The 23203-nt window shown below is 49.5% G+C and overlaps 9 protein-coding genes across 9 annotated transcripts; 5 read left to right on the forward strand and 4 right to left on the reverse strand.

The window, feature by feature from the left end:
• Nucleotides 1-168: 168 nt before the first annotated feature.
• On the forward strand, nucleotides 169-3082 carry BO87DRAFT_438145 (uncharacterized protein; the record flags this gene model as incomplete). The annotated part of the gene is made up of 6 exons (XM_025627880.1): nucleotides 169-213; nucleotides 514-519; nucleotides 553-1373; nucleotides 1418-2429; nucleotides 2465-2862; nucleotides 2905-3082. 6 exons carry the CDS (start codon nucleotides 169-171, stop codon nucleotides 3080-3082), a joined length of 2460 nt encoding a protein of 819 aa, XP_025484661.1.
• Nucleotides 3083-3354: 272 nt separating this feature from the next.
• On the forward strand, nucleotides 3355-5254 carry BO87DRAFT_298062 (HECT-type E3 ubiquitin transferase; the record flags this gene model as incomplete). The annotated part of the gene is made up of 3 exons (XM_025619042.1): nucleotides 3355-4027; nucleotides 4571-4869; nucleotides 4958-5254. The coding sequence occupies 3 exons, from the start codon at nucleotides 3355-3357 to the stop codon at nucleotides 5252-5254; spliced, it is 1269 nt and encodes a 422-aa protein (XP_025484662.1).
• An 844-nt stretch (nucleotides 5255-6098) lies between these two features.
• Nucleotides 6099-7841, reverse strand: BO87DRAFT_403127 (TauD/TfdA dioxygenase family protein). Its single transcript, XM_025625745.1, has 6 exons — nucleotides 7479-7841; nucleotides 7224-7429; nucleotides 6716-7170; nucleotides 6625-6661; nucleotides 6441-6574; nucleotides 6099-6388 (listed from the first exon to the last, which is right to left on the reverse strand). The coding sequence occupies exons 1-6, from the start codon at nucleotides 7682-7684 to the stop codon at nucleotides 6275-6277; spliced, it is 1152 nt and encodes a 383-aa protein (XP_025484663.1). The 5' UTR covers nucleotides 7685-7841; the 3' UTR covers nucleotides 6099-6274.
• A 1412-nt stretch (nucleotides 7842-9253) lies between these two features.
• BO87DRAFT_455015 (putative transporter) lies at nucleotides 9254-11188 on the forward strand (the record flags this gene model as incomplete). The annotated part of the gene is made up of 6 exons (XM_025628610.1): nucleotides 9254-9520; nucleotides 9573-9901; nucleotides 9956-10799; nucleotides 10850-10968; nucleotides 11024-11107; nucleotides 11164-11188. The coding sequence occupies 6 exons, from the start codon at nucleotides 9254-9256 to the stop codon at nucleotides 11186-11188; spliced, it is 1668 nt and encodes a 555-aa protein (XP_025484664.1).
• An 87-nt stretch (nucleotides 11189-11275) lies between these two features.
• BO87DRAFT_372378 (uncharacterized protein) lies at nucleotides 11276-11904 on the reverse strand. The gene is made up of 2 exons (XM_025622269.1): nucleotides 11725-11904; nucleotides 11276-11604 (listed from the first exon to the last, which is right to left on the reverse strand). Exons 1-2 carry the CDS (start codon nucleotides 11817-11819, stop codon nucleotides 11385-11387), a joined length of 315 nt encoding a protein of 104 aa, XP_025484665.1. The 5' UTR covers nucleotides 11820-11904; the 3' UTR covers nucleotides 11276-11384.
• A 957-nt stretch (nucleotides 11905-12861) lies between these two features.
• BO87DRAFT_421352 (amino acid transporter) lies at nucleotides 12862-14775 on the forward strand (the record flags this gene model as incomplete). Its single annotated transcript, XM_025627048.1, has 7 exons — nucleotides 12862-13023; nucleotides 13074-13144; nucleotides 13196-13309; nucleotides 13362-13444; nucleotides 13501-13902; nucleotides 13954-14279; nucleotides 14341-14775. The coding sequence occupies 7 exons, from the start codon at nucleotides 12862-12864 to the stop codon at nucleotides 14773-14775; spliced, it is 1593 nt and encodes a 530-aa protein (XP_025484666.1).
• A 1309-nt stretch (nucleotides 14776-16084) lies between these two features.
• On the forward strand, nucleotides 16085-17464 carry BO87DRAFT_392845 (uncharacterized protein; the record flags this gene model as incomplete). Its single annotated transcript, XM_025625026.1, has 5 exons — nucleotides 16085-16264; nucleotides 16332-16436; nucleotides 16494-16718; nucleotides 16773-16915; nucleotides 16972-17464. The coding sequence occupies 5 exons, from the start codon at nucleotides 16085-16087 to the stop codon at nucleotides 17462-17464; spliced, it is 1146 nt and encodes a 381-aa protein (XP_025484667.1).
• A 417-nt stretch (nucleotides 17465-17881) lies between these two features.
• Nucleotides 17882-19754, reverse strand: BO87DRAFT_324756 (DUF3431 domain-containing protein). Its single transcript, XM_025620072.1, has 3 exons — nucleotides 19020-19754; nucleotides 18526-18968; nucleotides 17882-18473 (listed from the first exon to the last, which is right to left on the reverse strand). Exons 1-3 carry the CDS (start codon nucleotides 19409-19411, stop codon nucleotides 18265-18267), a joined length of 1044 nt encoding a protein of 347 aa, XP_025484668.1. The 5' UTR covers nucleotides 19412-19754; the 3' UTR covers nucleotides 17882-18264.
• Nucleotides 19506-20995, reverse strand: BO87DRAFT_392847 (lipase family protein; the record flags this gene model as incomplete). Its single annotated transcript, XM_025625027.1, has 5 exons — nucleotides 19506-19733; nucleotides 20010-20261; nucleotides 20314-20650; nucleotides 20696-20861; nucleotides 20914-20995. 5 exons carry the CDS (start codon nucleotides 20993-20995, stop codon nucleotides 19506-19508), a joined length of 1065 nt encoding a protein of 354 aa, XP_025484669.1.
• Between the last annotated feature and the right edge of the window lie 2208 nt (nucleotides 20996-23203).

Genomic DNA, 23203 nt, shown 5'->3' on the forward strand with positions numbered 1-23203 from the left:
GAAACTGTTCTATTAGGAAGGAACTGCTAAACATACAAAGAGTACCGTCTTAAGCCTACTACGGAGTAAACAGGACTAGCTACACGACCACTATTGAATTAGAAAAGTTTACTTTTCATCCCATCTTCTTCGCACATTTTTGTACTTCTACTCTAGCATCCCAACCCGATGGGCTACAATCACCCTCAGGGTGGCGGTCCCTCCTACAAACAGGTACGGTCAGCAGGATTGCGCAAGTGTATACCATCATTCTGCATCTATGGTAAGTCTCCTATTTTTGCTGTCCTTCATATTCCGGGACGACTTTGTCTGCGGGTGGAAAAGTTTCCAGTGGCCACCCACGGGGGCAGTGAGGCTTGGGAGAAAAAGGTCTAGTTTACTTGAGGAGCTATAGCAATATCTGTGGCGCAAGCGCCGGGCAACGTAAGTCGATGCCATCCCCAGCAAGAGCTCAGCTCCCAGCCTTCTTCCATGCAGTTGGCCGATCCGCAGCCTTGACTGAAGCGCCAATAGAACAGCGTCAGCTGATAGAGCGATATCGATGATCTCCAGCAGAGATTGAACCGAATTCAAGCACAGCTTTACGATCGTTTGATCACCCACCAACAGCGAGAGATCGACTACAAGATAGAACGTCTTATTGAGGAGAATGAGCGCCTGGATGTGAATCGGACCAAGGAGCTGGAAACGCTGAGAAATCAGATCACATCCGCCGTACACGAGATCATCAGTGATGTCCGGCAGGAGGGCCAGAAGATGCGAGCCTGGTCGGCGTTGTACGCTGGCTCACAGAAAGGGAAAGTGTACTCAACTGAGCAGCTCCTGTTGAACAGCCTTGTCTTCCGCTTGATCAACTATCGGTATCAAGCTATCCCGAAAGAACATGCAAAAACATTTGCCTGGGTCTTTGACCAAGACACAGAATTGGACAGAACACTCCCACCCGTGAACTTCGTGGATTGGCTTCGACAGGATAACGGGCTATATTGGATCTCGGGGAAGCCAGGCTCTGGAAAATCAACCCTCATAAAATTCCTAACAGGACATGAACAAACACAACAACACCTGGGGACGTGGTCTGGGGACAACAAACTTGTTCTGGCGAGTTTCTACTTCTGGAGCGCTGCCAAAGACTCCCTGCAACAGTCGCAGACAGGCCTACTCCGGTCCATTCTTTACCAGATTCTACGCCAATGTCCAGAACTAATACGGGTCGCTTTTCCCGACCAGTGGAGCCAGTCAATTTCCAGCGTTACGGGCTTAGCCGAGACACCCTTCAGCAGCCCAGAGCTGCTCGAAGCCTTTGACAAGGTCACTACCGGACTGGCAACTTATAAAATCAGATTCTGCTTCTTCATAGACGGACTGGACGAGTATGAGGGCCGACCGGCAGACATTGTTCGACTAGTCGAATAAGTTTGAAATCCTCACCCAACATCAAAGCTTGTGTTTCCAGTCGTCCATGGAACGAATTTGAACCCGCTCTTGGTAAAGACAACCCGTGGAAACTGTACATTCACGACCTAACGCGGGAGGATATCCGAATATACGTTGAAGAGAGACTTGGGAAACATGAGCGTTTCCGAGAGCTTCAAGTATCTGACGATAAGTGTTTCATTTTTGTGAAATCAATTGTCGACACAGCTCAGGGTGTCTTCCTCTGGGTATCTCTGGTGGTGAACTCGCTTCTGGATGGCCTCACCAACGCTGACACAATCTCCCATCTACAAGAACGACTACTCCAACTTCCCCAGAGTCTGGATGAGTACTTCCAGAAAGCCCTTCTGACCGTCGAGGAACGGTACCGCCCGCAAATGGCTCGAGCCCTTATTGTCACCCTGGAAGCCTACAAAACTCTTCCTCTAATCTGCTACTGGTTTCTAGACCGCGAAGACCCTGACTATGTGCTGGAATTAGAAGACAAAATGCTGGATATGGAGATGATAAGCACACGGATGAAGATAACGCAGACTCGATTGAATGCGTACTGCAAAGGGCTCCTCGAGGTACATTATCCTACTGACAACAAGAGTATCGAATTAGAATCGCCTACGTCATTCTTCGGCTTTCATGTAGATTTCCTACACAGGACCGTGCGAGACTTCCTCTGGACGCCAGAAATGCAAACTTTTCTCCATACATGGCTGTCACGGGATATCAACCTCGACCTCGACATCTGCAAATTCATTTTAGCCATGTTCAAGATCTCAGCGCCCTATTCATTAAAAAAGAGTCACTCATACCATTTTAGGTGGTTCATTGAAAGCTTCTTTCATCACATAGCAAAATTAGACGACGATACAGCCTGCGAGTGCTCCCAATTCGCTCTCCTAGACAAATTGGCAACAATTTTCCAACTCTACATTGAGATCCGAACGAGTCATTACAAATACATGGACGAAGACATCGACGAGGTCGTGGACCGTGACGTTGTTCTTGATGGCATTTTGCACATAATAAGCAGTGGAACGGGGAGTTAGCAATACTCGACCGATCGGTCAAAGCAGGTCTTACTCGCTATACTGAGCATATACTAAGAAAGAACCCAAATATACTGACGGAGAATTCTGAAATACTCCTGCTCGAAGCACTATCTTTCGCAAATATTTATGAGATTGATGGCTTATGTGTTCCAAATTCGGCGATGCTCCAGATACTTCTACGAAGTGGCGCTGACCCTAATGGGCCACCAATCACCGGCCTCTGGGTAACCTATTTGAAATTTTTGAGAAGGTGGAAAGAAGAAAAAGAAAATTCTGGGCAGACTTTCAAAAGCCACTACCCAGCTGTCCGGATGCTTTTAGAATATGGGGCTGATCCCGACGCTCGGTGTTTGAATCAGTGGACGGCGGTCATGTTGCTGTAGGAACTGTTCTCTCCGGCTCAATATGCCTGCCTACAAAGGGTGATTGAGGATAGACAGCTAAATGAGAGAAACGGGAAATTTCATAAAGGGAATCAGAAAGGTAGTAGGAAGCAGCATGCGAAGCCTAAGGAGACGGGGAAACTCCACGTGGTTCGATCATTTCTTCGGGAATTGAGCCCTTTCCGTTCACGACGAAAGTGTTCAGTTGATGGATGACCTCCTGGGCTGAGATATACAGAAAGTGGTTGAGAGCATGAAGAGGGTGTTGGTGTTACAAATATAGTTCTGTTTCTGCCTAAGGCATATATAAAGACAAGCACTCACGTGAGTTCGCGTTCAGTTTGTCTCCTTTGCATCTCCACCTCCGCGGTCCTCTTGATCTTCATGTTTTATTATCTTTCAACCAGACGACAATATCCAACACTGAAAATCCCAATGCTCGCCAGACTAACTAATCGCTAAACACAGTAACAGGAATTCAACCCACAATGGCACAATTATCACAAGATGAACCACAACTCAACCCAGCTACACCTCTCCACCTCCACGCCGAACTCCTCCCCAACATCCGCCAACTAACCCTCTACATCTCAGCTCCCCCAAACACCCCCCGCTCTGACCTCCAAATCACTCTCTCAGACTCGCGCCGCGCAGTCACCGTAACAGTCCCCTCCAACACCAACCAAGATGACCTTTCCTCAACCTCAGAAACAATCAAACTCCCCGCGCGCGTCGGCGAATCCTCCCGACGCATCCTCCAACAACAGCCACCTTCCACACAAGGCGGAAGTGAATACTCCTTCCGCATGCAAGTAGACGATAATGACACGTCCCTGCACAAGGATGAAACAACCCTAAATGACGGGTTCATTCCCTGGACAGCGACGGACATGTCCGCGCATACACGCCTGCGGTGCGTCAAGTGCCATAACCCCATACTTAATGAGGGGAAAGTGTGGAAAGACCTTCCCAGTGGGAATTGGGCTGAGATGATGGATTTCTGGCATTGTCATAAGCCGGACCCGCCGGAGGAGGAGCGGAATAAATATGGAGAAGATCCTAATGCGGTGGTGAAGGGGTATGGAGCTGGTAATCAGCTTGTTGCGGTCGAGGGGACGGTGTTGGTGGATGTTACGAGCTTTTTGGTGAAGGGGGTGGATTGTCTCGGTGTTGAGGAATCAAAGGTAAGGGATTTTATGTTATGTGTTTCTGGGTTCGATTGTTTGGGAGCATGGCTTTGTAAGAAAGGGTGGGATATGGGCAACAAGAAGGAGACCTTTTCAGTCAATGATGAGGCCTTCGATACAATTGCCCTATAACTACAGAGTCTTGGTCGGTCTGTATGGCCCGGCATGAACGAGTGCAGTAGCTGGTGCTGGAGTGCTGTGGGATAGATATCCTCTCTCGCAGATGGATTTCGTCCCGTGGTCGTCTCAGCATGGGTCAGTGTAGCTTGGGTGCTCTGGTGCTGTGATCAGGACTGCGCCTCGCTGTTTCTCCGTTGTCTTGGTCCAGAGTGATGGAGTCGACGCGATTATGCAGAGGTACATCTATCGTCTATACCAGTAAGCGTAGCGTCAAGATAATGCATGTAGATAGAATCAAGCGTGTTATTATACCTATATTGTCAACCTATCTACATCTTCCACAGGCTAATGCCCTCCTCATAGGTCCCATCCAAAGACTCAAAGCCAACCAAGCCAGATACAAACACAGAACCAGAGCCAGAACCAACAATCCTAACCTGCACTACCTGCACCACCCAACTCGGCCTCCCCGACCCCATCGCCAACGGCTACCGACTCTTCAAAACCAGCCTATCGGCCAACCACTCCCCGAACCCTTCATCCTCATCCTCATCCTCATCCCCATCCCCCGAAGAGACAGCTACATGGGAATCCCACCCCCCGGAAACAATCCTCACCGCACAACTCCTCGAACTCATCGAACGCGAAAGCTACCGTCGATTCGTCATCCACTGCGGAGCTAAAGAAGGACTTCTCGTAAGCCTAACCCCATACCCATACCCTCTCCCATCTCCAATCCCACCCACAACATGTCTACAATAGAATACTGATATCAAAGATATAGATATGGCCCTTCAACCCCTCCCTCCGATACTCCACGACCAGCGCATCGCACAGCACAGCGGCACAGCTCGCCATGAAGGTATTCTACCAGCACATTGAGAATGTTGAGGAGGTGTTGCATCCCGAGGCGGGGAAGGGGAGTCAGTCGTTGGCTATTGAAGAGGTGAGACTTCCTGGGGAGGATGCGTATAGGGAGTTGGTGGAAGTGTTGCAGGAGAGGAATGGCATGTTGCCCGCTTCGGCGAGGGTGTTTAGGGAGTGGAGGGTTGGGTTGTTGTGGAGGTTTGAGAGGAGGTAGTAGTAGTAGTAATTCATGGATTTGTTGGTAAATTCTAGATAGGATTGGGTAGGGTGTGGTGTTTGTTCCTTCCTGTTTGGGTTGGGTAGTGAATGGAGGGAGCACTTAGCTACGATTCTACGGGAGTGAGAGTCGAGAGAGATTCTGAACTCACTTCTGAGTGGTGATAGTGTTCTTGCAGGTAAGATACTATGCTACTCTGTTCTATCGAGATTGGTCCTGTTTGGATTGTACGTTATACTGACCGAATACTGAGTTCATAGATACACACTCAACTCAACGCCCTTCAATCCTACCACTATCAACCCACACTCTCACACTCCTACAATTTCCAAGGTCTACACACAGGCATAATACATAATCATAAACAATGCCCCAAATAACACCCCAACTTCAATTTCAACCTCAATCTGAACCTCAATCCCACCCTCGTTCCCCCTCCACCACCTCCGACGAGAACAACACCGTCACTTGGGAACACCTTGAACATGCTCCGCCGTCACTTTCAACTCAATCGATAAATACTACTGCTCACGATAACAATAACCGGTCTACTGCGGAGAACCATTCTGGAGGGGTCATTGGCCATGAAATGCATGCACTGTCTGAGGCGGTGCATGTTGAGGATGTGATGGGTATGGGTGAGGGGACTGGGACAGGGACGGGAATGGGGCCTGGGGCTGGTAGGGCGCCGGCTATTAGGATTCATCCGCCTGGGGATACGGTATCTACGTCTGTGTCTGGTGCTAGTGGTGTCGGGGGTGTCGGGGGTTCTACGAAGTCTGTTTTTTTCTCTGGGAGATGAGGGTTTGGGGAGGTGAATTGGGTGTTTATTCGTGATGAGGTTCTTAATGCTGGGTGGTGTTCCCAAGCGCTGCTATAAATATTACTAGTGGGAATGTCCTAACGGCTGCACACAGTTGATAATCTGCTAATTCATGCTCTGTCCTGTAATTCATATCCAGGCCAGTCCCGCTGCCATCGTGCACTTCATTAGTAGAAACTGTCGAGGCAGTGCGGCTAACCCTCAAACGGCGTCTCATATGGCGCTTCCGCCTGTGGAGTGATTCTCGCATGGTGTCGTCTCTGGCCGTCTTCCCAGTCGAAGAGGGCAGAGTGGGTGACAACGCGGTTCTAAACTCGTTAGTCTTTGTTTTTGTCGGGTACGTGGGAAGGGTAGACTTACGTCCCAAACGACCACAGTTCCAGGACGCCATCTCACCCGGGTCTGGAGATCCTGAGAGAGAGCGATGTGGTCGTAGAGGAATTTGAGGAGGTAGTCAGACTCTTCTTTCTTGTAGCCGACGATGTAGCGGGTGACTGTTCTTGTTAGTATCGTAGAGTACGAGTCGAATGATAATGGTACTTACATTGGGGGTTCACAAAGAGGGCTTTTTCTCCGGTCACCTGGATGATACTATTAGAATAGAGATTTGGGAACAGTTTGGAGGTTGTGCATACCGGGTGAGTTCTGACAATCGGGTGCTCAGAAGTAATCGGATCCCGTCGAGCAATACCACCCTTGTTCAGACTGTTGTTGACCTGCTCAATGCCAGAGTGAACTGCCTTCAGCCCGTGAAGTCTCTTACGGAACTCAGGCGAGAGACGTCTGTATGCCTGTGCCATGTCGGCGAAGAGGGTGTCACCACCGCTTGATGGTCCGTCCAGAATGTACAGGAAGGTCGTGCCCGGAGGCTGCTTCTCGAAGGTCACGTCCGAGTGCCAGGTGATTGTGTTGGTGCGTTGGGACAGAAATTCAGCGCCGCTTCTGTCATCGGCACCTCTGTGCACGAGGTGGATCTCTGGGAAGCCCTTGGGTGCTCCAGAGGTCTGATGGATGTGGTGTCTGCCAAAGTAGCCGCCGAATTCTAGGGCTTTCTCGATGGGCAGGTGCGCGAAGTCTTGGTCGCGGAATGCTAATAGGGTTTGTTAATGGGAAGTCTTCTCGTTCTGGAGAAGGGGATCGTACCAACGACCTTCCGCTGAGCTACGTACAAAGCCAGCTGGTCTTTCCCTTCCTTGGTCAGTTGGCTCAGCTGGACACCGCGAACCTCAGTGCCAATGGTCGGTGTAATGTCGTCGACTTCGGCTTTGTCCTTGGGGAGAAGATCAGGGAAGGTCGGGTCGGCATCCTTTCCGTGGTCGTAGTGCTCGAAGGGCTGAAGGGGAGGGTATCTATGGTTGTCAGTGTGAGATGAATAGATCTATGGATAGTGTTAGCTACCTTTCTGTTTCATTGTCCCAGACAGGAAGATAGTTTGGGAAAGAAGCTGGCGGCTGCTTCTCAGTTCCCTTCAGCTCGTTCTCAAGCTTGTAAGCCTCTCCATAGCCAATCACATTCTCCTTATTAAAACCAGCATCGGTCTTAAGCGTAGTCTTAGGTGCCGCCCGAAGCGACAGAGGAGTTTCTTCAACCAAAGATGGGGCCATATTGGATGTCTGCAGGTGCAACTATGACAGCTGTGCTGTTTTTGTGGTGATATCTAGAACGCATCCTGCACCGAGAACATCATCCATATATATTCTAATTCCCATTCCGAGTATCCGTCTTTTGTCACGCAATTCCTGCGGGGTATGGATTGACGCCATTTCCCGGCTGTCACGTATCACGGAGATACTGCAGTCGGATATGCTGGGAACTCGGACAAGGAGTTACGCGAGCCACGGGAAGGTCGTGTAAGCCAGCATGACTCGCCGATCGGGCATGTCAATGGTGCAATGATAATGCAAGAAAGTTAAGACGTCAGTGCTGTGGTTATCAATCATTGTTTCACTCGAACCGAGCCAGGCTGCAGCCAACCAGATCTATGAATGGCTAGGATGATGCCCTTGACTATTTTTGGATATCCTGCGGACATAATCATTAAATTCCATTCAAGTCCAACATAGGTTCCGGTACTCTTCGCGTCGAGGGCGTGCTGCATTTAATGCAGTCAATGTAGTGCATGGGAGGAAGAGAAGAGGAGGTGGTTGCTGCTAGTAAAGCGGGCCAAGCATGGCGTGATAGTGCTGTTGCTTCGCGCAACTCGCCCTAATTAAGCTCGCCGGCAAGGTGACGTGCAATCCAGACTCATACCCCGCCTGAGACTTTGTCTCCAAGATTTTATTGTACTGTATTTTGGTCTGGGTCAGATTTATCTGGAAAATATTCTTTACTGAGTTGACTGCGCATATTGTGAGGTGTTACTGGTACTGCTGTCTTGTCGCGTTGAATCGCATCAAAGTCCGCATCTACCACGTTTTGAATGCTCACCATGAACCTTTGGAGACCATAGAAAAAACTTGATTAAAACACCATTCGTATCAGAGTCCCCCACCATAAGCGGCTTATCCTTCCCAATCAGCAATAAATACAATGTTGCGATGTCAAGCCCCTAGCATATCATCATAAGCCAATGTGATGGTGACATCGCAGTTCTGGCGAACTTGATACAATCTCTCTGCTATTATTGGATCTTCTGCCATCAGCTGCGGAGATCTGGAGCAGCCGCTAATCTCAGTCCCGGCACTTGTCCGCTTAACCTTACTTGCTCCTCATAACGTCAGTTATGCTCCCCTTGCGTGATTTCATCCCCTGCCGGGACTTTTGCGCAAGATCGGGCAAGTCGCCAGCACTAACAAGCACTTCGGCAAGTAAAGCCATATCAGATTCTGCGGCCCTTGAATCATAGCATATCAGCCTTTAGGTACTTCTCGGCCGTAGTTGACGTTGGCCCCATTCCGCCAACCATTTCATGTCGCACATCGATGCGCTCAACGTTCTAGGTTGCCTGAACCTTACCCACTCATGCGACAATCGGCTACGTATAGCTACCCACAGCTCTCGTGCTGACACTTTAACAAGAAATTGCGTGATGAAGTTCGACGCCTGTCTATCGCTGATGGACACGTCAAAAAGGCCCGATGTCCCCTGAGTTGCTGCTTATTTCTTGAGCTCAACCACCGGAAGCTGGTCCTTCAGTGTTATTCTGCCTCTCGCCACTTTGCTATACAGGCAAGATGACCACAGACGGTGTCAAGGAAGTCCCCGCGGACACGGCCTCCGCAAACGAAGACACCAAGAAGAACCCCGATGTCTCGACATCATCGGCATCGTCATCCTCACTTACGGACTCGGAACACAGAGTCGCAAAGGTGACTGACTGCGCCTTCGATGCGACGGAAGACCCTAGGTTTTACAAGCCGATTCCCGAGTATGAGAGCGCGCATCGCTGGGATCCATACTTCGAATGGACGGAAGAGGAAGAAAAGGCACTAATCAAAAAGGTAACTACCATCGATCCAAGCCTACCTGCCAAAACATAGCTGATCGCAACAGATTGACATCCGAGTTTGTACTTTCGCATGCGTTACGTTTTTCGCACTTCAGCTTGACAGAGGCAACATTGTGCAAGCAAACTCGGACAGCATGCTGGGGGACCTCGGAATGACCACGAACGATTACAACACCGGACAAACAATTTTCTACCTCACTTTCCTCTTTTCCGAGCTTCCTTCGCAGTTGCTGTCTAAGAAGGTCGGTCCGGACCGCTGGATTCCCATTCAAATGGTCGCTTGGAGTTTCGTCGCAGCATTCCAGGCATTTCTCAAGAACAAGGCCGGGTATTTCGCCTGCAGAGCGCTTCTCGGCCTCCTGGAGGGAGGATTGTAAGACTTCCTACACTGTCCTACTTGGGGTATGAGTCCTCTAACAACTTCTAGCATTGCCGACACTATCCTCTTCCTGTCCTTCTTCTACAAGTCCAAAGAGCTGCCGCAACGGTTGAGTTACTTCTGGGTTTCTTACGAAGCCACATCGATCGTCGGCGCTTTTCTGGCGTTCGGCTTCCTCCACATCCACGGCTCCGACGGTTATACTGGAGGATGGCGCTATCTGTTCGCTTTTGAGGGTCTTATTACAGGAATCATCGGAATCATCGCCGCGTTCTGGATGCCTGCATCTCCCACCCAGACTAAAGGCGGTTTCCGCGGTAAAGACGGTTGGTTCAACGAGCGCGAGGAGAAGATCCTTGTCAACCGTGTACTCCGTGACGATCCCAGCAAGGGAAGCATGCACAACCGTCAGGCGGTCACACCGAAGATGCTTTGGCATGCTCTGTGCGACTACGACATGTGGCCCATCTACCTGCTTGGTCTGACGTGGATGATTCCCAACACACCTGCTACCAACTACATTACCCTGGAGTTGAAGTCGCTTGGGTTCGGCACCTTCGAAACGAACCTCCTGACCATCCCCGCATATGTCATCTTCATTATCAACCTACTGTTCTGGACATGGATTTCAGAACGCTTCAACCAGCGTCTACTTCTCGGTGTCGTCTCTGAATTTTGGTGTTTGGTCTTGCTCATCGCGCTTGAAGTCCTGCCAGATGGAGCCAGTGGATGGGTGCGGTGGATCATCAATGCTCTCTTGATTGGAGCCCCTTACGTACACGCAATCATTGTGGCCATGACATCCAGAAACGCGGGCTCGGTCCGTACACGCACTGTTGCGAGCGCGGTATACAACATGATGGTCCAGGCCTCCAGTATCATTGCTAGTCAGGTCAGTGAGATAGTACCCCGCATTGTTGCTCACTACTCACCCCCTTGCAGATCTATCAAGACAAAGACAAGCCTTACTACCGTGTGGGTAATAAGGTTCTGATTGCCATCTCTGTGTTCAGCATGGCAATATTCATTGGGGCCAAGTTTTACTACATCTGGCGCAACAAGTATGGCTCACCAATTCTCCGATAGTAACGACTACAATGCTAACTGTGCTGCTAGGTACAACGCTGCTCGTTGGAATGCCATGTCCAGCGAAGAGAGGGAGGAATATCTGGCAGCTAATAAGGATCTTGGAAACAAGCGGTGAGTCTCCCTTCGGCAAGATTGCCTGATAATCTGTCTGATTGATCGCCTTGCAGACTCGATTTCCGATTTACTCACTAGATGAGCACGATTAATGATTGATTATATTATACAACTAAAACATAGATGACCAACTGCATATATGGAAAACTGGTGGACGCCCTGCGGGATACCCTGAAGTCTATAGATTAGACGATAGAGCAAATTCATAATACAACACTTCGCTCAAGTGATCATAAACCGTAAGAAACAAGCCGTAATTCATGTTCACTCATGCCTATTCCCCAATGACATACTCGCACCCACTATCTCCAATCCACACCTCATGCAACTTGCCCGCCGGAACATCCAGTCGTGCACCAACACCGAACGTCTCCTTTTTTACCTCCCCATTATGCAGCTTAGCATTGTCGTCCGGGTAGGTAATTGTCAAACTCCCTTGGCGTATTAGATGCGTTGTGACACCACCGTGTGAGTGTGGTGGATAATGAGCATTGCTAGGACAGTATTAGCTCCACGAGGACTGAAACTATGATACTATCAATGCAAAATAATGATATAGATGAAGAGACCCTAAAAGGTATATAGTACAACAACCATGGTTTTCATCAACTCACCTTCCGTCCGCCCAAGTAAAGACGTGCTTGAAGCCCCAGTCCTTGACTAGACGTTCGCATTCTTTGCGTGTACCAATGGGGTATGTTTCCGCCATTGTGCTTCTTTAACTAGCACAATCCGGTTATAGGAGGATAATGTTGAGGGAGATAGATATTCTGGGAAGCTGTATAGAAGTGTTTGGTGATGCGGGGGATCAAGCGATGACGTCGTTGGGATTAGTAATTCATGGCAGGTGAGATGCTTGTTGACGGTCACGTGGAGGGAGTATCTTGTTTGAATCTATTTGTCGATGGTGCTTGCTTGGCTGGACATACTACTGAGTAGATTCACAACTGCCACTATGCGTTCTAGAGGCATTGACCAACATAGTCATGGCCAACTGCGCCATTGAAGGTGTCAATGCTAAGGTATTCTCTTTTCTCTAACACCATTAAAGATTTTACTTTTGCTGAAAGAAAAGAAGACCAAATTTCTCTGTTACACTACACGAGAGTCCCTCGTTAATTTATAGTGGCAGGCGTCCGAGAAGCGATTGACAACAAGATACACCGTCAATAAAGCAACGACTGGGCTCCAATAGGTCTTTAAAGCCTTCCAAAGGACAAACCTAACCTCACCGAGACATGGCTTCTTACACAAATGCCTTACTAAGGCTGAAACAGTCAGAGAAAAGTCTATACCCGGACGAAATACTACTGCAAGCGACACGGGATGGTATGGCGCGGTTGTCCCCCGAGGGCGTTAGATTAACGCTAGTCCACTTAGGCCACGCCAACGCCTTAGCTCCAGAACGCCAGGTGGGTCAAGCTTGATAGTGGAACACCCAGGATTTGATGAAGCTCCTCTTATCGCAGCCAACCCAAGGCGCATGAGAGCCGGGTGTATTTGGCTACTGAAGCTTCTCACCCGCATCGATGGCTTCTAGGCCACCCCCACCCCCTGTCGATGACTGAGATGAAGGGCAGAGTTTCCCTTCTGGGAACTCGTCAGGAAATGGTGGGTTGGCTAATCCGGATGCATGATGTAGGGCCTCGAGTGATTAGATTGAGATATAACAACTCGTCCCTCGTCTTGAAATCCGTGCCAATTTTCTGCAAGATCCAAACCTCAGAGGAGAGATAGAGGACACCGAAGAAATGCCGGACAATGTTGAACTCACAACCACCAAGGGTGGAAATAATATTTCCACTGTATTCGCTGATGAAGGGCTTGCCAAAGGCCATGTCGCTCAAAAGTATATCGGCACCATGGCCGACCAAAGGGATATGCAGGCTTTGGGAAAGGAACAAGTTCTCAGGGTTCGCTATCTGTGTACTCAGGGGAAATCATTTTCTAACGGTGTTCTCAGAGAAATTTCCGGTTCATTTCAATCGTTGCCTTTGGATGTACTCTGATTGCTTCATGGGAGGTCATGTTGACGTAAGTCAATTTTTTTCCCGGGGCTTGTACATGATGTTAATACTGGGACAGCATGATGAGCTCGCCTCTGGTTGATGGTGGCACTGCTGGCTTCATCTGGGGATTTGTCGTGGTTTCGGTTGGTGTGTTGCTTCTGTTCGCCAGTTTGGCGGAGATGGCTTCCATGTGAGTGCACGCACTTCATCATGAAATTGTACACCAGCTTATCGTTTCATAGGGCACCCACTGCTGGTGGCCAGTATCACTGGGTATCAGAGTTTGCACCGAGGAAGTATCAGAAGTTCTTGAGTTATATCACTGGTATGTATAGCTACCCGCTGAGGATGGCTGAGCCTAACAAGCCCGGTCGCATCTAGGATGGCTCTGTGCCACGGGCTGGGAATGCGCAATTGTGTCAATTGCTTTCCTAGCAGGTACCATCATCCAAGGACTGGTTATACTTAACTACCCGGATTATGTCTCTGAGCGGTGGCACGGTACCCTCATTACAATCGCCATCACCCTTTTCTCTGTCCTCTTTAACACCTTCCTCGCCAAGAAGCTCCCTCTCGTTGAAGCCTTCATCTTGATCCTCCACGTTGCCGGATTCTTCATTGTGATTATACCCCTCTGGGTTCTGGCACCCATCAAGGACGCAAAGTCTGTTTTCACACAGTTTACAAACGGTGGTGATTGGAATAGCAATGGTACTGCCACGATGGTTGGTCTAATCACTGCTATTACTGCCATGATTGGCTACGACTGTACTGTTCATATGTGTGAGTAAAGGCTCTGGCTCGATCATTCAGACATGCTAATACAGTACACAGCCGAGGAAGTTCGAGACGCTTCCACGACCCTTCCCAAAGCTATCATGGCGGCGTGCTCCTTGAACGGGGTCTTGGCCTTTGTCGTTATGGTCACTTTATGTTTCACCTTGGGTGATGTGAATGAGGTTCTCGACTCCGCTACTGGGTATCCTTTCATTCAGGTCTTTTTCAACGCCACCAAGAGCTACGCAGCTACAAACGCAATGACTGCAATTGTGACCATGTCGCTTATTGCCAGTGTTATTACTGAGGTCGCTACTGCGTCGCGTCAACTTTGGTCATTCGCCCGTGATGGGGGCGTCCCACTGGCTAGCTTTTTCGGTCATGTAAGGGTTCCCACTTCTTGATTAGTTTCAGCTTTAATATTCCAGTACTGATGGGCAACAGGTCAATCCCAATTGGAACATTCCCCTCAACGCTGTTCTGGTGTCCCTCGTGCTTACGATGCTGCTATCACTCATCAACATCGGCTCGACTGTCGCCCTGGATGCCTTGATCACCCTCACTGTCGGAGCATTGTTGAATTCCTACATCGTCACTGTTTCCTGTGTCGCATGGAAAAGAATTCGTGGGGAACCATTACCCCCACATCGGTGGTCACTGGGCCGATGGGGACTTTGGGTAAACCTCGGGGCCCTGGCTTTCCTCATTCCGGAGTTCGTTTTCGTTATGTTCCCCCTTTACTCGACTGTGGATCCCGAGAACATGAACTGGAGCTCACTCATGTATGGTGGCATGATGATTTTTTCCATCATCTACTATGCGTTGTACGGGCGGAAAACTTATGTGCCGCCCGTGGCCCTGGTCAAGCGCGAAATCTGAATTGGCCGTTCGTTGGTTGGAGTCGTTATTGCTGCTGCATGGACACGCCACCTCTTTCCGTTTTGATGATGCTGGCTCAGTAACAGGTCGACGTTGGCGGTCTCCACCACACCGGCCTATCGTCTGCATCAGTGTCGCAAGTGCCTGCGCATTCTCGCCGGCGTAATGGAGTCCGAACTATGTTTATTGGCGATTAGTATGGAGGATGACCAGGATGCTATTCCTTCCTGACTTCTGCCCACAGTGGGGTTGAAATTGAAAAGTTTTCTTTCTACCGTACGGTTTGATTCAACCGCTGGTAATAATACGAAACTCAAATGACAGGTTTTGATTACTTCTGGATCCAAAATTATATTTCATATATCTCGGCGATGGCACGGCCGGATCTTGTTCGCCAGATGATCCCGCCGCGGCCCACCGGAACAACACCGGGAGCTTACCAGCGCTTCTCTCACGAACCCTAACTGATCCGGGTAAGTCCCCCGACGATCAACGGGAACGCCGCTGCGGACACATTCCCCGGAGCGTTCCTTGTGGTTCCGGAAGGATGCCCGCTCCTGTTTGGTATCACGCCAATGAGCACTACGTTTATGAAGCCAGGCAGCAAGCTTGTTAGTGATCTTTGAGCTGTTATATCCGCGAGGCCACCACCTTTCAGTTGCACTGGTTATAATAAAATCATGTTCAGCTTCTTCGAAAGAATACTCGGTATAAACACTAGCACGGATAGTGGCAGTCTAGTCAAGCTAAGGGGTAGCTAGTCTGCCATGGTTCGAGACGGATGCGACATGATTGCGTGTTACAATCATACTAAACTCTAGGGGTACTATGATCCCTGCAAGTGCTTCCTTCTCCGTTATTAACTTTTATTTGTACAGGGTTGGGTTTGGCTACTCGCAACGCTACAGGGGCTTTGGATTCTGAACATCAGCCGTAATGAACAAGCACCGTTCGTTTCTCTCAACTGGCCATTATATGAGGCTGGACCATAAATCCTTCCAGGCGCTCTAGCTGAGCCTTTTGTACTATCACTTTGGCCAATGATAGGTCTCAATTACTCGCACACTGGAGTCAGATCCCTGATAACCTATCTGACCAGGCCACCATAGTCTTGAGCCGGAAGAAATGGCAATATGGCGTTCGTTTCGGAACATACCTAAAGCCTGCATACAGGCCAGTTTATCTACCGGTCTTTATATTTTGGAGGCCCTGCATTAGGAAATCTTAACCTGATCTCTTGATTTCCCAAAAGGCACTGGACGATAAGCGACTCAAGGTCGCTTGCTGAGCCTCTGGGTGGCTCCCGGTCATGACAGCATCTGGGAAGCCCCTTGTGGTCATTGACGAGAGCCACCATGCCGGCATTGTCATTGTTGTTGGGACTTTGGCCCTGATAATGACATTAATCTGCTTGGCTATCCGTGTGTATGTCAGAACAATACTAAGCCCGGGGTTTGGACGAGATGACTATCTATTATTTGTTGCTACAGTAAGTTCCAACGTTGTCTCCTGTGATACCTTTATGAAATTGATACTAACCACTGCGTTATGGATAGGCTTTTGCCATAATTCAGACCTCACTCGTCATGTCAAACTCTGCCAAAGGATTCGGGACATCTATAAGGCTTCTTTCTTCGGATCAGGTGGTGAACGTTCAGCGGGTACGTTGTCAGAATCTAAACAGGGGCACAAATTAATCAGGAATTATGGCCATGCAGACAACAGCTGCTACAGATACTTTGTTCTTGATCACCGTCTTTCTGTCCAAGTGCTGTGTGCTTGGCATGCTCTCGCGGTTGACTCCCCAGCGCATTCACCATTTTATTCTTTCCGCGATACTGGGGTTAAGTATCTGTTGGGTTCTCTCTTCAGTCCTGATCATCCTTGTGAACTGCGAATTGAACAAACCCTGGGCAAGACCCATTGACCACTGCACTGGATTAGTATGAATCCTCTCGCTCCATATCCTTGCAATTACACTAACCACACCTCACCAGTTCCAAAAATGGGAATACATCGGTGCAATGGACAGCATTATTGAACTCATGCTCTTCCTATTCTCCATCCTTCTCGTCAAAAGCCTGCAAATGCCAACATCCCGAAAAATCATCGTCCTCTCTTCTTTCGCCGTTCGTTTACCGTACGCAGTCCCCACTACCCACAAACACTACACGCCTAACCAACTGCCTACACTAGTCTCATTGTATTCACCTCTCTACATCTGTACCATCTAAAAAGCTATGCCTACTCCATGAACCCAACCCTAGACATCATCGACAGCTACGTCTGGACCCAAATGGGCATGAACTACGCCCTCATCGTATGCACCTCCTTCTGTCTCGCCCCCTTCATACGCGCCATCAGCGTCACCTACGGCAACGCAGGCGAAGTCAGCCTCGGCACCAGCAGCGCTAGATCCAAGTCAGGCAAATACGCCCGGGATGTATCGAAACAATCACATAGCTATGTTCTGCAGTCGATGGATAACCAGGAGGAGGCCGGTCGCGCCATGAACAACCCACGACACTCGCAGCCGACGTTTGTGCCGGAGCAATCCGCCGGCAGTTTCAACGCTACTGCGTACGATGGTAGTAGTCGAACGGATGGGGATAGCGTGGCTAGTTCGGACAGTACGAGGATGATTATTAAGAAAGATGTCGAGGTTACTGTTACTCGTGAGCCGAGGTAGTTAATAAAAGTTCTTTTCTTTTGTTGGGGTGGTGGTCTAAGTCGTAGACGTACATTCTAATTCTGGTCTGCTTCTACTAGGTCTTGCCTTCTACCAAGGAAAGACGTAGTGATAAGTAGTAGTGAGTATTTATCGAACACGATTGCTGTGATGTTGAAGTTCTGTTCGTCTGGTGTTATGTCTTATATGTTCTTGTTAGAGGATGCATCTGTATCTGTTGAATTTCCAATGTAGGTGTAGCCTGGAGGATGAGAGCCTGAGGCATATAGCTAATGATAATGATGCCTGAGGCAATAAATAGGCGGCCTGAGGCGCAGGTCTGGGCCTAGGCCTATCCGAAGTAGGTAGAGTGCATAGCTACGTGTTCCTTTTTGAGATAGTAAGGTAAGATGAAATCCGAGATCTGAGAGATGGAGTGGTATATTTGGCAGGTAGTTATTACTTCACATGAGAAGGGAAATCGTGTTGTTTATAATACATCGGTAGTTTTTTCAGTGACAGCGTTCGCTCATCAAAGATGTCAATACATAGTAGGTTAGTTATATGCCATATGCCTGTTTTAGGTGTGCCAAACTGTGTCTGGCAGCGGTGGAGTTGAGATCTGGTTCCACTGGGAGAGAGAGATACGCGACGCTGATGCTCCACCTGTTTTGCCAGATGTGCTGCCGCTCTGATCCTATTACAGCATTCATCATGCTTGTAGTGAGTCCCGGTTTTGACCTCAGTGAGCAGTGTTTACCCCTAGTCGCAACATCTTATACTTGAACATCTCATCTGACTTGTGAGACTACAGGTATAGATCAAGCCTCCGGGAGTCCCTTGCTAGGGTCCTGCTTCTGACCCTTCCAGCCGATATACGGCCATCCCTTGGGAAGAGAAGAGTATGGCGGGAGAACATAGCGGCCAGCGCAATCTCCCTCCGTCGGACAATCCAAATTGCATAGTCCGAATACCTTGCAGTAGCATTCTTCTGCCGTGGGACAGTAGACGGGGCCCTTGCCGAAGATCACTGTACAAGTTGGTCAGTTTTGCTTAGCGCTATAATAAGAATTGGAACATACTGTGCCATGAGTATTCCATGATTCGTCCACTAAGATCATCGGGTAACGTCGTCTCAGCCAACCATTTGCGGTACCGCACATAGTCACTCTTCGGCCGCTCGCGGATCTTCCAGCGTGTGACGGCGAATTGCGCGCAGCATGAAACCCCCACTTCTTCAGGGACCTCCGCCCCGGGAAACAGTTCCATGAATCCTGTCTTGAAATATTCTCCTGCGTGGACGTCGTTGCGATGCGTATCACTGAGGGGATGAATCTCCGCCGGACAACCCAGGACCCAGGCGCAGCGCAGATTCACGTAGCCTTGTTTTTGGAGATATGGGACCTGGAAGTTGCGAAGAACGGGCACACCATCGTAGTAAGGGTCGTCATTGTGCCATTGGTATCGTTGGGAATGGATGAATAGGATCGAGTCGGGAAGATTGTCGTAATTATCAATTATGTATCTGCAGCAGTGAGTTGGTGCGCCCAGAACCGGCCAAGACACGGAGACTCACGTCAGATACACCATCGATTCCCTCCCCTTATTCAAAGCCACCGTCAACGGCGCTTTCTTGTCGTCCGCCACGTAGATACTTTTATGCCACTCAGGAAAGTATGTGTACAGCCATGAGACATCGTCTCCCTTCATACTAGCCACCACCATGTCCTTGTCCAAGGCCTGAGGCTGTCGCGAAGCCGAGGCGGACGGGGAAGCCTTCCCCGACCGCGAGTCCCGATGCGGACCTCCCTTCACCGCATCCTCAGCAGATGTCTCTGACCGTTTGGGATCGGAGCTCCCAGCGAAGAAGAGGAAGTATAGAGCGTAGATGATGAGAATGGTGCAGAAGATTGCTTTTTCTTGGTTGCGCCGGCGCGGACTGTTAACTCCGCCGCGGAAGAACAGCATGGCTGGCAATGGCGGCGGCGGGACTGGCACGAGGCGGGGGGGACTATAATCATATGCTGCTGGATGTATGTATATCACGGAAGTCAATTGAGCGTCAAATCAGCGTGACGGGGCAGGGAACATGGCTGCACGGATGGGCGATCGCAGACGGTCGGGGGTCGGTGAGGTCGATGCGGGCGGCGGTTCGAATGAGTTGACCGAACTCGGGGAGATTTTGCGGCGGCGCAGGATGAGGGTGAAACGTCGGCCGTCGGATGGAATAATATAGGAGAACCACGGAGGCCCCGAAGGCGATCGTTGTTGAAACCCGGGGATGCAACAGCTGGCAGGATGGGAGTTGTGGTGGACGAAAGTAAGGAGAGGAAAGATGATTGATGGCCGCAACTGCAAGCGGAGGAACAGCGCCTCCACACGTGCTTTATCTGCTACGTAATGGGATCTCAGTCTGTTTCTCTTTCACCACACCACCACTTGCTTGCTCTGATTATATACTAATTACTATGTACACTTCTCCTGTCCACTAATCTGACAGTCGGTCTAGCTATAGCAAGCACTCTGAAATCGCGAAAAAGTACCACAAGTGAGCCAACACGCTCACCGTTGCTTCACCTGCATTTCCCGCCGTCGAATTGATTCCCTCGATGACTTCAATATCTGACGCCGTGACACTGGCTCCAGTGCCACTGGTGATCCAGTATTCCGGACTTGGCTGACTGAACCCAAAGTCCATGGGTGGCACTCGGGGGACGATGTCGTTCAAGTGTGTAACACGGAAGTTCGCTCCAGATCCTTGACTGGTGATGTGCTCGGCCAGCGCATAGTTTCCGATTCGAGGACATCCATAGGTGTACTGTTGACTGTCAGAGCCTATTGTCGCTCCATCACCTTTGTGAAGCACTCACCAGCTCAACGCTATACCCGTCATTTCGCAAAACCGTCGCTCCCAGCGTAGCCAATGCGCCGCCCAAACTGTGCCCGGTGAAGTATAGGGTATAGCCCGAATACGTGCTCATCGCGGACTTGATCTTGCTCGTCAGATCGTCGGCAGCGGATTCCCACGCCTTCCAGAAACCAGTATGGACCTTGCAGCCGGTGCAGAGGTCGTCGTTGTCTTCCAAGATGAAGTCAAGATTAGCGACCCAGTTCTCAATCGTGCTGCTTCCCCGGAAGGCGACCACGAGCCGCTTGTTGGTGTTGTCCGCGGCTAGGAAACCGGCTGTGCCTCCAAAGTCGTTCGTTCTATTCAATTAGCTGTGCTCTATGTCTGCGGTCTGAGTGACATACAGGTCGAACTCCAGGAGCATCGTGGTACTGGCCTCCTCGACTGATGGACAGGCGTTGGCCGTGCATGTCAAGTTGGAGTCATCCGAGTCGATATTATTCGAGCAATAAGCTGCGGCAGACCATTGCGCGAACAATTGCAACTCATCCAACGTGGAAGTCGAGACACCTATTCACCCTTCATCAGTGCTATCCAACCACTTCAACTAGGGCACACCTACTCCGCACATCAAGCGGTGCCGGCGCGGCAGCACCCAGCGCAGCGAGCGCCGTCAGAAGCACTCCAAACCGTCCAGAGAACATCTTGCAGTATATAAACAATCGAGGCGACCAAAACCTTGCGACCAACGAGCTGCTACAATGCACACACACTGCCTCTATCCAACTGCACCTCCGATCCCCCTTTTATACCCATATCATATTACCCACCGCGATTCCCCATCAGGGGCCTCAGGGGGGAAAAAAGCAAGAAGCGGGGTAAAGTCAGACAACAATATTCACCCCAACAGCACTGTCACGATAGCAGATGAAGCCAGCCCATGCAATCAGGCACCGTGTCTCCTCATCCGCATCCTTTGTTCCGGGTCGGCGGTTGTCCGTTGCGCAACTGGAGTTGCCAGTTTGGCCCCATCTCCATCCGGAGCGGAAGCCCGGTGGGGATTAATGGGCTGCTATAGCAGCCCGTAGACAAGCATAGTCTGCTCCGAAAAGTTAAATAAAGTAGATGTTGTCTGAGGATGGGCGGTGTCGAAGGGATCTACTGGCGGAGAAACGTGGAGGGCGTGGTACTGCACATGAGCAGTAGATTGAGCATTGGGATTGGGATTGGGGATAGGGCCATGACATGTGCACAGGCCGAGGTAAGTAGGCTCCCCAAGTAGAAGAGCAAGCAAGCAAATAGACGGGAAATAGTGTTACGAAATCTGAGTCTTCTTCACATGCTGTTGCTGTTGCTGTTGCTGTTGCTGTTGCTGTCAAGTGTTGTGGTTCGTGACATGCAAGTAACTAGTGGAGTTAGTGACTTCTTGTCACTTTGCCGATCACTTTGCAGCGCTTATACTCATTCAGACTACGATACATACATACTATAGATGGGGAAGAAGCACACAAACAATCTACGTAGTATGTACAGAAACTAAACATGTCCACGTGCCCATAATCAATACCATGCATACTATCGAAGAAGTAAGTAACCCTAACAAAAAGAAAGAAAAAAAAATACCTCAACTCACTATTGAAACAATACTCTCATCCCTAATTCCCGCCCCCGATACTACCTTACCTTCCCCAAGAACTCTCACAGTTTTAGGATAGTAATACAAACAATAACCTAGTTATAGTAAACACATCTCCTATTACCTAACCAAGTCTACCCATGTAGTACCTAAATACTAAAGTCAATCCATTACCTACCTGAAAGTACTACTCACTTAAAACTAATCTCCTCACTTCATCCGGCACTTACACCACCCACACAGCACTAGGTACTTACTTTGGCAGCCTAAATCACGAACTAAGTTAATTAGTCCCGCTGCTTTACGAGTCCCCTAGTCCACAACCACCATCACCACCACCACCAACAAACGTCCGGGCTTCCCGGGCTGCGGGGTGCATGCCTTAGTATCCCGTACTATAACCCCGGGGTAGTTGGTTAGTTAGTTAGTTAGGGGACGGGAGGACGATGACTCCTTCACTCCCCCTTCTTCTTTTTATTGACCAACCTATTATTACTTAACAAGAGTTAGGGATTGTAGTTGGCTGCTACCTACCTTGCAGAGTTTGTTAGTTTGGCTTGGGTAACCCCACTTCCTCCCTTCCTCCCTCCCTTCCTTCCAATCCATACCGTGTGCGTGCGTGTTGGTTGGAACTGAAGGATTCTTCAGACTTTTTTGGTGGTTCAATTAATCAATCAGGCCAATGTCAGTCCGGCTTGTGATCTGCGGTTTGTTAGTGTCGGGGTGGTGTGGCAGGTGACTGACTACCTTGCTATCTTACTATTACTAGTAGCTTTGGTAATTGGGTCTTGGTGGAGGTGAAGGTGTGGGATGGATGTATAGGTACCTGTGGAGTACTTGGCCTAACCTACTGGGGGCTATTAGGTAGTTAGGAGGAGCTGTGGGTGTGTGCGTATGTGGGCAGGTGCCGTTATGTGCCTGTGCTCCCTATGTCTCCGTATCTATCTGTGGTTCTGTGATTTTGTGGTTCTGTGGTCTCGGGGATTAATGTACCAGTGATATAGTATTAGTAGCAGTATGTACTGCCAGTATCGGGAATGTACCTTCTACCAGCACATGGCAACACTGGTATCTGCTCAAAGGATATATTGACCGCTACCTGCATAGCTAATTCAAGAACAACAAGTGAAATGATAATGTGACAGAAAGAAACAATCAATCTTCGCTCCTGGAACGCCAACCAGACTCACATCACGTCTTTTGCATAGCATAGAAGAGAAAAACAAAAACAAAAAAAAAAAAAAAAAAGAAAAGAAAAAGGAAATCCCATCATCAT

This window comes from Aspergillus neoniger, assembly GCF_003184625.1.
Source record: "Aspergillus neoniger CBS 115656 unplaced genomic scaffold BO87scaffold_2, whole genome shotgun sequence".
NCBI lineage: Eukaryota > Fungi > Ascomycota > Eurotiomycetes > Eurotiales > Aspergillaceae > Aspergillus > Aspergillus neoniger.

Excerpts from the sequence above, each read along its gene's own strand:
- BO87DRAFT_372378 (XM_025622269.1), bottom strand. The coding sequence starts at position 11,819 with ATGGCGGAAACATACCCCATTGGTACACGCAAAGAATGCGAACGTCTA. Across the intron at positions 11,605-11,724 it reads TTTACTTGGGCGGACGGAAG|CAATGCTCATTATCCACCAC; the intron begins GTGAGTTGATGA and ends ATACTGTCCTAG.
- BO87DRAFT_403127 (XM_025625745.1), bottom strand. The coding sequence starts at position 7,684 with ATGGCCCCATCTTTGGTTGAAGAAACTCCTCTGTCGCTTCGGGCGGCA. Across the intron at positions 7,430-7,478 it reads TGGGACAATGAAACAGAAAG|ATACCCTCCCCTTCAGCCCT; the intron begins GTAGCTAACACT and ends TGACAACCATAG. Across the intron at positions 6,662-6,715 it reads CGATTGTCAGAACTCACCCG|GTGACCGGAGAAAAAGCCCT; the intron begins GTATGCACAACC and ends AGTATCATCCAG.
- BO87DRAFT_324756 (XM_025620072.1), bottom strand. The coding sequence starts at position 19,411 with ATGCTGTTCTTCCGCGGCGGAGTTAACAGTCCGCGCCGGCGCAACCAA. Across the intron at positions 18,969-19,019 it reads GAATCGATGGTGTATCTGAC|ATACATAATTGATAATTACG; the intron begins GTGAGTCTCCGT and ends TCACTGCTGCAG. Across the intron at positions 18,474-18,525 it reads CATGGAATACTCATGGCACA|TGATCTTCGGCAAGGGCCCC; the intron begins GTATGTTCCAAT and ends CAACTTGTACAG.